General features: G+C 51.3%; 1 protein-coding gene across 1 annotated transcript in view; it reads right to left on the bottom strand.

Moving 5' to 3' along the window:
• The window catches only part of Tmem266 (transmembrane protein 266), a 112,764-nt gene that overhangs the window by 29,330 nt on the left and 70,514 nt on the right, over positions 1-12,920 (bottom strand). Inside the window, exon 5 of the mRNA XM_032910276.1 lies at positions 10,733-10,806. Within this exon, the coding sequence (XP_032766167.1) occupies positions 10,733-10,806 (74 nt within the window). The remainder of the gene's footprint in view (positions 1-10,732; positions 10,807-12,920) is intronic.

Raw genomic sequence — 12,920 nt, 5'->3', positions numbered from 1 at the left:
GGTCCGAGCCCTCAGCTTTACATCTGGTGCAGTGGCAGAGGCCTCCTGCCCCTCCCCTCGGGGAATCAGCCTCTTCCCCAAGAACAGTTTGGAGATCATAGTGGATAGAGGAAGACACAGCTGAGAGTGTATGTGTTGGCTTTGTGCAGTTTTCTAAAAGGTAACTCTCCTGGCAAAGGAAGACTCCTGGCTTCCTGAGAGAGGGGTGCTACACCCCAGTTCTCAGCCCATGGCTTCAGCCTGGTGGGCTTGGGAGTGAGTGGTATCTAGATCTCTGAGCTGGAGATGACCCCTGGGGGCTGTGGACCTTGGACAAGTTTTCCTTGGAGCTAAATGTTAAGTGAGATGAAGTCCTGAATCAGGGCCCAAGTGCAAAGCAACGAAAAGGAATGTGGGTGTGGCCGCTGTCAACCTGACCCCGCCTAGAATTAACTAAAGTCAAGCACCTGGGCGCAGCTGAGGGATTTCTCTTTCATGGATCATTTGAGGTGGGAGGACCCACCCTAAATCTGGGCCACACCTTCAGGGCGTGGGAGAAGGAAGCTTTTGCTTTTTGCCTGCTTGCCATCCCCCTCATCGAAGAGCTCATTTGTCCTGATGCTAAGCCACGCCTTCCTGTTATTAGAGCCTACTTCTTCGGGTGAGTGGATGTGCGTGAGTGTCTGTGTGTGATGTATGAGTGTGTGAATGTGAGTATGTGTGTGTGAATGTGTGTGTGTATGAGTGTGTGTGTATGAGTGTGTGTGAATGTGTGTGTGTGAATGTGTGTGTGTGTGTGAATGTGTGTGAGTGTGTGAATGTACATGTGTGAATGTGTGTGTGTGAGTGTGTGAATGCTCATGTGTGAATGTGTGTGTGTGTGAGTATGGTGAGTGTGTGTGAGTGTATGTGTGTGTGTGAACGTGAGTATGTGTATGTGAATGTCAATGTGTGTGTGAATGTGTGTGTATGTGTGAGTGTGTGTATGTGAGTGTGTGTGTGTGTGTATGTGAATGTTCATGTGTGAATGTGTGTGTGTGAATGTGTGTGTGAGTGTGTGAATGTTCATGTGTGAATGTGTGTGTGTATGGTGAGTGTGTATGAGTGTATGTGTATGTGAGTATGTGTGAACGTGAGTATGTGTATGTGAATGTCAATGTGTGAGTGTGTGAATGTGTGTGGATGTGTGAGTGTGTGTTTTTATATGTGAGTGTGTGTGAGTATATGAATGTGTGTGAGTGTGTGAATGTGTGTGTGAGTGTGTGAATATGTGTGTGTGAATGTGTGTGTGTGTGTGTGTGTGTGAGTGTGAGTGTGTGTTCATCCTATCCGTTCTGTTCTTCTATGATACAGTGGGAAACCCTGCAGAAGGGGAAACGATCAGTCTTTAGCATTCTTAAAGGAGCATCCTAGGGCTGGAGAGTTGACTCGGTGATTAAGAGCACACACTGCTCTTCCGAGGAGCCCAGTTAGGCTCTCAGCACCCCTGCTCCGGACAGCTCACAACCAACCAACCGCCGGTTAACTCCAGCTGGGAGCTTGGATGCCCCCTTCTGGCTTCCATGAGCACTACATTAAGGAGCACAAACCCAAACTCAAGAGACATGCGCACACATAAAATTAAAATAAAAAGGGCTAGGTAGTGGTGGCACATGCCTTTAATTCCAACGCTCGGGAGTCAGAGGCAAGCGTATCTCTGTGAGTCTGAGGCCAGCCTGGTCTACAGAGCAAGTTCCAGGACAGCCAAAGCTGCACAGAGAATGAAATTCATCTCAAAACTCCCCCTCCCCAAAATAAGATCTGTGAAGTGACAAATGTCCTTAAGAAGGATCACAAGAACACAGCACTGTTTGTAACTCTAAATCCCCAGGGATAGAGCTGGTGACTGCCTCTTCCCAGAGCCCAAAGGGTGCAGCCCCAACTAGACCCAGTACTTGCAGGGTCCTGAGCTCACAGGGAAGCTCACTTTGTTGTCTGTCCTTGTGCTGGCTCATGCTGGCATTAGACTCCCAGCTATTTTAAAGCAAAGTGTTCAAGGCTACAGGGTAAAGCAAAGGCCCGCAGATAGGTGATTATGTGTCTGCCAATTAAGTACATGGAGCCCTATCCCAGACCTTGCTGACCAGAGACTGAACGAGGCTTAGTTCCAGAACTTTCTCCCAGCACAGAAACACTTTCAAGTCTAAAAATTAAAGTAATCTCTTGTGGACGACATCTATCCAGTGAGCAACTCGCCTCCCACTCCTCTCCGGGCAAACGTCATCTTTGAAGAAAGCCATCTCTAGTGACCTGCTGTGATCTGTGTTCAGCCTGATGCTACAGTTAAATCCCCCAACCCGTCCCCGGCGTTACCAATGAGCCCCTGGCGCCAACGCCCTTGAGAGCATTTTGTGTGGCTCATGTTGACAAGCAGTTTGTGGTGCTAGCAATTGCCCTGCTGGAAAAAGAGACAGACAACCCTCTCCCTCCCCTCTGCCCCTCCCCCATGCTGGGCTTTCCTTCCAACTCCCTGGCTACATTCTCTCAGCTACACTTGCAGGTTCCTGTCTCCCAGGGATGGTGCCTCTTCTCAGTCCCTGCACCCTTGGCTATGTCACCTCCAGTTCTCTGAAGCCCCAGCTCTGTGTCTCTAGTCTAGATGTCTTCCTGATTATCAGTCCAAGGACAGCAAAGGGACGTCACCCTTCCCTCACTGACTGAGCCGGCCCCTCAGAGCTCGCTACCTCCTATCCCTGCGCCCGTCCTCTTCCCCGCCCTGTCCACCCACTCCTTTAACACTCCGTTCTGACTGTCATCTTTCTGGGTCAGAGCCTTAGTCCCTCTCAGCCAATCGACCTCCCAACTGTTCTTCGAATTCCTGTCCTGTCAACCTCCAACGAAGACCTTGTCCCCAAAGCTTCATTGTGACCCCTCTGCCTAGAGCTCCAGCAACTGTCCCTTCCTTCAAGGCATGAATCTCTCCAAGCTTCTCCAACGATCACGCTCTAACTGAAATCCACGACTTAAATGTGTCACCTCATATCGCACAGGCTACCATGTCACCCGTGGAAATCTGGTGTCTGTGAGTGGGACAAATGCTTCTGACAGCCTGACAAACAGTCATTAAATCACAGAAATTTCAGGTAAACAAGTTTCCTGGTGAGTCCATAAGGCATTTCTCAACTCAGAATCTATTTTCTACTTTAGTGTCCCTGGTCTTGGTTTCTTTACAAGGTATCCTTATATTTTATTGTGAAACACTGTAGTATATTAAAGACACTCGAAGGGCACAGCAGTGAGTTCAGCCTTCTGCAAGCCAGCAGACGAGAGAATGGTGTGGCTTCGGCACTGGTCCGTGGTTGACTGTCATGGCGTGAGTTGCTGGCTGTTACTGGGAGATACCAACACTGCTTTGTTCCTAGAGACAATGCCACCGAAACTGGGGTTTCCCTTTTGAAATAAAGAGGATGATAAGGACAGGACAGCCCAGTAAATTGGCAACCATGAATCATGAGAACCCAAGTTCTGTTCTCTGGAACCCGGCATGGCATTTGTAATCTCAGAGCTGGAGGGGGGCGGGGTGAGGATAAACAGACCCTACTGGACAGCCAGACAAACGGCTAAGCCCCTGGTCACAGAGAGACCCTGCTCCTGGGTGGACAGCTTATAAAGAACAACATTCCCAAGGTTGTCCTCTAGCACCTCTGTGTGCAGACAGATGTGTACATATACACACGCCCCTGCAGTTACATGTGTGGACAGACACATGTGTGCACAGGCAAAAAGATACTCCTCAAAGAACCGAAAGGTTGCTAAGCTGTCAGTCAAATACGTGTGTTGATACAGAAGACCAGGCAATCACGCTTTGCGTTAATCAGGCCATCTCTGCTTGGGTTTTATACTGGGAACACACTGAGACATGTTTGGACTTACTTAATGCATGTAAGGCTTGCTGGGCAAGACTATGGAGTCAAAACAGCCTTTGCCTCTCTGGGAATCATTCCACAGCAGCAAAGAAAAGTAACAGGAATGTCAACTGTCTCCGTTACAGCTACAAGGCCTCTTCCCTGAATTTGTGAGGACAGAACAGATGCAGAAATAGTAAGTGATTTGTCAGTGTGACAGGAGGCAAAACCCCAGTGCAGAGAGGAAAGCCAATACCGGCCGGACCGACCGACCAACCGACTGGCTAGCTGCAGTGTGGGGCAGGGGCAGGGCCTGGAGCAGGGGCAGGAGCAGGGGTTGGGGCAGGGGCAGGGGCAGGGGCAGGGCCTGTGGCAGGGTCAGGGGTTGGGGCAGGGGCAGGGGCAGGCCTGGGGCTGGGGCAGGCCTGGGGCTGGGGGCAGGGGCAGGGGCAGGGGGGGCAGGGGCAGGGGCAGGGGCAGGGGCAGGGGCAGGGGCAGGCCTGTGGCAGGGGCAGGGGCAGGCCTGGGGGCAGGGGCAGGCCTGGGGCTGGGGGGCAGGCCTGGGGCTGGAGCAGGCCTGGGGCTGGGGCAGGCCTGGGGCAAGGGCAGGGGTTGGGGGTTGGGGCAGGGGCAGGGCAGGGGCAGGGCCTGTGGCAGGGTCAGGAGCTTGTTTTCAAGTTTACAAAGAATTGTTTAGCAGGTCCCTCACATGAGTCAATCAGGACAGGAGTTCACATCTCCTGCTGGAAGCCCACACTGAGGCAGGAAGGAGAGAAACCCCAGGGCATGGATGAAGTTAACTGTGGTTCTCTGAGGTGGGGAGACTAGAGGAGAGGGTCATTTTCTTATTTTGGCATGTTAATTTTTTTAACTGATACATAGGTAAAATCATTCTTATAAACAGTAAGTCAACTCCTTTCTACATCAGACTCTTCAGATGGAGTCTCAGGGACTGACTGCCTGGGTATCTACAGAGCACAGCCACGTCAAGGCTGTGTGTCCTGTGGCCCCCTAGCCAACATAGCCTCCTGGCCAAACCTCAAGTGCCACTTGTGTCTGGGGCCAGGTCAGCCAGGATGTTTTCTGAGGAGAAGGCTGTGCGGTCAGAACACTCTAGACCTGGGTTTACTTCTGGCCACAGAGATGGGGTGAGGAGACATCCATTGTCATGTGGCAGCACAAGCCCTTCCACTGTTGTAATTCCTGGCCCAGAAACCTGGTGAGTTGGCCACCTCCGCTGACTGTGTGAGCTGCACTGTGAACAGCAATCGGCACCGTCCAGCTTACTTCAACTACCTTCACATTTGACCTGCCAGCTCCTAAAGGTCATTGTCAAAGTCAGGCCAAAGAAAAAGGGGACATGAGATTGTTCAAGAGCAATTTCTCAGAAACACGTTTAACTGGCTCATTCCTTCAGTGGATGGGGTCACATGACTAGCCCTGTGCCGAGAGATAAGGGGAGGAGGGGGACAGCATAAGGCTTGCATCCCATTTCTGTGCCCAAGAGGAGAAATCATCAAGTGCAGGACATGGCATGAAGTGGGAGGCAGGGTGAAACTTTCTAGAAACGTCTACAATGAAGGCAGGCTCTTCAGAAGTTGGAGGTACTGTCCACTCTGCATGGGCAGGTGGGCATGCGTGAATGAACTCAGGCTCTCATGGCTAGAGGGGCAGGTCTAGAGCCTGATTCTCCCACATCAGTGTGAAACATGGAGAGGGTAAGAGAGGAAAGTCTCTACCCTACAGTCTAAGCAGTGGCCTCACCTCAGGCGGGGTCAGGAAGACAACCCACATGATGGGCCAGTTTCCCTATGTTGATGCTTACGCAACAATGCCCAGAGAGCGACTTGTCTTAGTGGCTAAACTTTCACTCAGGCAGACACTGAGAGCAAGCAAACATTCCTTTCATCTTCCAGAGTAAAGAGGACAGAGTACCACACTCTTTCCCATCTCCTATCGGTGACTGAGGCTCCCGGGAAGCCCCTCAGACAAAGCATAGGCAGAAGAAGGATCTCTTGAGGATCCAGAATTACTAGGAGGCTGTCAATGTAGAAAGAGAAGTGTGTGGCTCAGTTTGGTTTGGCAATAAACTTCTCGGGACAAATGGCCAGATCTGGGCTCCCTCCTGAGTCAGGACTGCCCTGGGACATCTCTGGGAAGCTGCTGTCAGAGAGGAGCTCCTGCAGCTGACACCACAAGACAGCTGGCTGGGGCTGGTAAAATGGCACAGCAGCTAAAGGCTTTCCACGAGACAGACCCAGGCAGAAATGGCCTGGTTAACAGGATCACAGGAGGCCATGAGAGCTTTGGCAAGCCCAGGAAAAGGAGCAGTGGGCTCTCTGCTTCCCAGTGTCCAGCTGGGCCTGGTTTTGGCCAAGGGCAGGCCATGGTTAGGAAACCCCATTTGCACAATTCTCATTTTGAATGACTCTGCTTATTCTTGCTGTCCAAAGTCCTGTGGGAACATGATGACCTTGTATGACCAAGCACCACAGGGCCCAGGAAGCTGCATGAGCACACTTTCCTCTAGGGCCCTGCTGGGACTTCACCCTAGTCTGCCTAAGGGCACCCAGTCCTGCTTATTTTAGAAGCCCACAAACTCTCTGTTCAGATGTGTGGCCTTTTTGAGCAGATGTCCTTGAACTGAGCCCAAGCCAGACGTCAGCCTTTGTCCTATCTGTACCCTGAGGCCTGCCCAGGACAAAGCAGCCTCAGAACTCTAGGATGCTGAAGATGGGGCCGTGCCCTGCTCGCCTACCCGGAACCTGTGTCTGACTTCCCCTGTGGACTCTGGACAGTTTTCCCCACCTCTCCAGGTCTCAGTTTCCCAACCTGTAACATGGCCCATTGTCCTCCCTGAAGCTCAGTTGAAACTGGGGGTGGAGCAATGCTCAGAAATAAGCAAAGGACCCTGGGTGGCCGCAGCCCTTGGCAGCTCACCTGTGTGGAACTAGCGTAAGCAGCGCAGCCCTCTTGCTAGGGTCTCAGGAGACCCTTGGCTCTCAGCAGCATCCCTGGGTATGTACCAGAGAAAGAAGGGGCCAGATCTAAGAGGGGATATCCCCGTTTCTCCCAGACGAGAAGAGAGGGCTTCTCATCTCTGGCTGTGCTCACAGGTCTTGCTTGGTCAGACCTTTGCTCTCTGTGTCTGACCTTGGCCCTGGCCCTGGTCTTTCACCCAGACTCCTGATTCCTTTTGACCTGCCAATGCAGGCTCCTAGAGGGCAGTGACAAGAGACAGAGCCCACGGAGCTCTGTCTAGTTTTGACTATAACTGTTGTAACCTTGGGATGTCCTTCTCCCTCATTCATGTATGTATATGTGTATGTGTATGTATATGTATATGTGAATGTGTGTATGGTATGAATATTCCTATGTATGTATGTATGAATGTATACATGTATGTATGTATGAATGTATGTATGGTGTGTATGTATGAATGTATGTGTATATGAATGTATATATGTATATATGCATGTATGAATGTATACATGTATGTATGGTATGTATGTATGAATGTATGTATGTATGTATGGTGTGTATGTATGAATGTATGTGTATATGAATGTATATATGTATATATGCATGTATGAATGTATACATGTATGTATGGTATATATGTATGAACGTATATATGTATGTATGGTGTGTATGTATGAATGTATGTGTATATGAATGTATATATGTATATATGCATGTATGAATGTATACATGTATGTATGGTATATATGTATGAACGTATATATGTATGTATGGTGTGTATGTATGAATGTATGTATGTATGGTGTGTATGTATGAATGTGTGTATGTATGTGTGTGTTTGTATGTATGCATGCATGCATGCATGTATGTATGTATTTTGGGACAAGGTCTCATGGACCCCAGGCTGTTCCCTGAACTTTCTGTGTAGCAGAAGATTACTTTTACATTCTGTTCATTTCCCCTCCACCTCCTGGGCGCTGGCATTGTGAGCATTCACTATCATACCTGGCTTACGGAGTATGGAATTCGATCCCAGGGCTCTGTGCATGCTAGGTGAGCACTGCACTAACTAAGTAGCATCCTGATCCTATGTGACATTTTATGAGGACCACACTAGCGCTTTGGCAGGCCTGACACACTGCTGAGGGATCCTGGGTTCTTCGGCTTTTTGTCAGAGGTACCCCCATCACTGTGAAGGCACAAAGGTGCATGTTCACCAAGCCTATGCTAAGGAGGCATCTGAGAGCTGCCTGGCACCGAGGGTTTGATGCTTGTTTCTGGTGCTCTGTGAGACTACAGAAGCCTGCTCTTGCTAGCCAGGATGCTCAACAGGAGATCAGTGCACACAGCCCCTCTCTCATGCTGGGCAGACTGCACGGGGGGGGGGTTACTGCCGCTTTGATAGCCTCGCTCCACTCCATCCTCCACCTACGACAAGGTCCAAGGCGAGGGACCAGCCCTTCTCAGCATCCCACGGGCCCTGCGGAGAAAGCCGAGTCTGTGGGAAGCCCCAGTCCCTTCCCCGCCTTGTGGGGGTTGGCTGTTTGGTCTCTGAGGCTGTTACTCCTGCACACAGGAGCTCGTCTGTTTCAGGTGGTTTGTCTCTGGTACTGACAGGAAGGGAATGCCAAATTAACACTGGGCAATAAATTCTGCAAAAGCCAATAAAACCAAAGCAGAGGGAAGAGCCGCGGCAACTGATTAAACATTTTTGTTGGCAGTCACAGGCATGGGCACATTTTCCAAGGTTTGCATCAAGGAGACAGCTGGCCCTGGCCCAGGGATTTGCAGGAGGGAATCCCAGCAGGCAGAGATGAGGGGGCCAGGCAGGGATGGACCCTATGGAGACCCCAAGCTACTGTTGGGATCCAAGGTACAGATCAGCCTTTCCAGGTACCGAGCACCAGCAAAGACCTTAGTGAGCTGGTTAGGAGAGTTCCTGGGGACTCAGAGCTGGGACCTGCAGGAGCTGTCGGTCATGTTCACTGCCGTGAGCTACAGGAGCCAAGGCCCGGAGAAGACAGCGTTCTATGTTTGCTACGCTGCCTGTGTTTGCCAGCACAGCCCCCTGCAGACTCAGCATTCTGGACCAGAAGGCCTAGACCTCCTCTGATTTTTAGGGAGAGAGAGACAGCAGAGCAATCAGCTAGGCCAGAAAAAGCCCTGGGAATCTGGCCTCTTGAGTTCTTTGACCACAACAATCTCTCACTGTATAGCCTCAGCCATGTTCATGGTTCAGAGGGAGCACCACCTCCCTCTGAGATTGTGCTGTGCTGTCTGCTTCAGTGCACTAGCAGCTGTGTGTGCACCCATGCCTGTGTTGTGCACCCGTGCCTGTGTGTGCACCCATGCCTGTGTGTGTGCACCTGTGCCTCTGCCTGTGTGTGCTCATGCCTGTGTGTGCACCTGTGTCATGTGTGTGTGTACCCATGCCTGTGTGTGCACCTGTGCCTGTGTGTGCCCCCCTGTGCCTGTGTGTGCACTCATGCCTGTGTGTGTGTGTCACCCATGCCTGTGTGTGCACCTGTGCCTACCCTGTGTGTGTGTCATGCCTGTGTGTCATGCCTGTGTGTGCACCCTGTGTCTGTGTGTGTGTGTGTACCCATGCCTGTGTGTGTGCACCTGTGCCTGTGTGTGTACCCATGCCTGTGTGTGCACCTGTGCCTGTGTGTGTGCACCCATGCCTGTGTTGTGCACCCATGCCTGTGTGTGTGCACCTGTACCTATGTGTGTGTGCACCCATGCCTGTGTGTGTGCATCCATGCCTGTGTTGTGCACCCGTGCCTGTGTGTGCACCTGTGCCTGTGTGTGTGCACTCATCTCTATGTGTGTGCACCTGTGCCTGTGTGTGTGCACCTGTGCCTGTGTGTGTGCGCCCATGCCTGTGTGTTCCCAGAGGGCTCCATACCTATTCGTGTTTATCTTTCATTGAGAGACCCTACTGGGGCTCTCTGCGGGCAGATGTGTAGCTGTGGTGGAAGGAGGGGATACCTGGGTGGAGTGAGCGGGAGGCGCAGTCCTTGGCTCTATTTGAAAGAACTGGCTCCATATGAAACTCTCTGCCCCTCACTGCCCAGAGCAAGAAGCCTTCCCCATCCTTCCGGGAGGCTTTATCCTAAGCAGCTACAAACCAGTGACCAGAGACATGGGTCACAGCACCACTGCCTGCATGGGAACTGCTCAAAAGAGGTGTCAATCACTTCCCATGTAAAAAGGGAGGAATGCTCCGGGATCAAGGTTTGTCAGGTGACCCAGTGGTCACGTGGGTCTGTTTTACTTGCACACTACACCGAGGGGCTAGGAGATACCACGTAGCTTTCTAGATCTGAACGTCAGCCACCAACTCCTGTAATATTAGGACGCATCTGCCTGAGGCACTGCCTCAAGAACATAGCTTTCTGTTGTCCCAGGGCCAGCCTGGGACTCATCCTTCCAGAGGGCCTGGCTAAGTCCTCGGCCCAGCTCTAAGATTATATTTTATGCCATGGCCCTGAAGCAAGCAAATCTTAATTCTCTGAATCTGGTTTCCCTGGGTCTTTCCCCCTGAATACACATCACTGGCCACACCAACAACTTCTGTCCTTCAGATTTGTCATGGGCGATCTCTCCCTCACAGACCCATCACCCGGACTTCAGCTGACAACCCTGCGTATATTCCGGATTTGGAGCGGATGTCACCTGCTTAGAGGCTAATGTCTTCGGCTGGGTTGGCCACTGTCCTACATGTACGTGTTCGTGAACATTCCTTGTGCCATATCCTATGGTGAAACTCAGCCTCAGGGATAGCAGCAGGATGACGCTAGGAAACGTGTAGTGAAATGAAACCTGGGTTCCCTGGGAGTGAGTCACCCCAAAGAGGAGATTTCAGGGCCCACATCTTTACCTACCTCTGAGAAGAACACAGAGAGAATGACCAGACTGATCCAGTGAATGACACCAGCAAACTGGAATGCATTGGAAACTGCAATGAACACAGTGAGGGCCAGGTTGAGGAGAGAGGAATTGAACGCACCAGTCTTGGGGATTTGGGGGCTGTGTGGCGTGAACGTAGACCTCTGTGGGCGCCTGGGGACCCCTGGGTGCTTGCGGAAGCCATTAGATCTGTCGGAATCTGGGTCAGAGAGTAAGGGCACCAATACCCAGTGGTCGTGTGGAGGTGGTGAGAGCACCACGGCCCAAATGCTCTTCTCTCTAGCAGCTATGGCCGCCTCCTCCTCAAAGGCCATCTCCAGTTTCCTCCTGCTCACTGATGGTATCCTTTGTGTCCTAGCCAGACCCAGGGAAGGAGGGGTCATGACCACAGCAGAGTTGTGGATAGGACGGGGTAGCGTCAAGATCCACAGCACACTGTTTCCACGGCTCAATGAGCTTTGTGTGGGGCTCCAGGCCAACCCCTCTACCGTTCCATTCTGAACTTGGGGTAGCACTGATGGAGGTGACAGCAGCTTTGGAAAGATGGCTGCAGCTACACCTGGCAGGAGGAGCAGGTGGGTACCAGCGGCAGGGCTGGTGGGCTGGGGTGGACAAGGGTGAAGTTGGCACCCCGGCTCCTTACTCCATCTTCAGCTACCCAGGCATCCTGGGAAGGCCCTTCTAAAGGACAGGAAACCACAAACAGCCTCCAAACACTAGCAGGTCACAGTTTATGAGCCAGGGAGGCCAAAAGCAAGGTGCTGGAGTCCAGACAAAGGAGGGGTGACCTTGGTAGAAAGAGCGGAATGGTTTCCAGAAGAAATTCTCCAGATGGATCAGGGGAACTTTAGGGGCAGGAGGTAGGGGTGCTGTGGCAAACAGGCCATGCTGACTCCCCAGAGGGGCTTGTTTCTAGCTGCTCAAGTTCCCCTGGGATCAAAGGAAGAAAACTCCATTGGATAGAAGACTCTGTGATTCTAGAATCTGTGAACCCTGGGAGTAGAATGAAATGAGGTCGTCAAGGAAGTCCAAGAGGACGAAGACTATAACAGTAGGTTCCAGGATGGAACACTTGGGTCCCCGGGCTCAGGGCCAGTATGATCCCCAAAGGATGAGCCCCGGAGACTCCGTGAACTCCTCCGTGTTCTGAGCCACACGAATACCACTGGGACACAAGAGGCTGAGGCCTGTGTGCCTCTGGAAAGACCTCAGATGATTCTGGAAACATAAAATCCTCCCCATTATTTCTCAAATGAATTCCTGTGCCTTTTTATGGTTTGCTTTAGAAGAGCCATAAATCTTGGATTGTGCGTTTTATGGAATTTAAGATGCCTTTTATGAGCTGCTATTGGATCTCCCACCAAAATCAATCTCCTGGATACTTAATTTTAAGCAAAATTCCAGTGTCGGCTGGCTTCTCAGTTCTACCCGATGCCTCGTCACAACCTGAGAAGCCTAGGGCCCCAGTACAATCCACCATAGAGAAAGAAGGACTCCATTATGGTCAGGTCTCATAAAACACAGACAGTCTGGATGCGTGGAGGGAAAGCCTACAGCATGGTTTAATTGAAGACAGGTTGAGTGTAAAACCTGTACTGGGCACTTAATGCTGGAAGATACTTTAATTGGAACCAAGGGGCCAGCAGCTACATAAAACCCAACTAGGCTTGTCAGACAAAAGCAATCTGTGCTCTTCCCGAGAGCAGACAAGCTGCTGTGTCTCGAGGAAGCCGTGACAATCCCTGAGCATAGGAGATGCAGTAGGGGACTTGGGGCATTTGAGAAGACAAAAGGACAAAACGGGATTGGGGGTGGCTGAACCTCTTATCCTGAACTCTGTCAATGCTGGGAGATGAGCTCTCTGTATCAGTAATTCCACTTTTAGAGTAACTATACTTGAATGGATCAAGAAAGCTGTGTGGGGACTTTCCCATAAACCAGCTGCTCAGTCACATCCCAGGGCCAGACACTTGGGCCTCTGGGATACACGCAGGGGCTCCCAAGAGTAGAGACAGACAGTAGGCCTCCACTCTGACAGCCACACTGCCACCAAGCATCAGAAGAAGCTGGTGCCACAGATGGCGTCAAACTGTGGATGCCATGAGGCTACAAGGAATCCCAAGAGTAAGGAGAGTGACCAAGCAGCTGAACAACCTGGAGCCT

Source organism: Rattus rattus, chromosome 8 (assembly GCF_011064425.1).
Source record: "Rattus rattus isolate New Zealand chromosome 8, Rrattus_CSIRO_v1, whole genome shotgun sequence".
Taxonomy (NCBI): domain Eukaryota; kingdom Metazoa; phylum Chordata; class Mammalia; order Rodentia; family Muridae; genus Rattus; species Rattus rattus.
The sequence above is the reverse complement of the archived record's forward strand: the minus strand, read 5'-3'. Positions and strand labels throughout refer to the sequence as shown.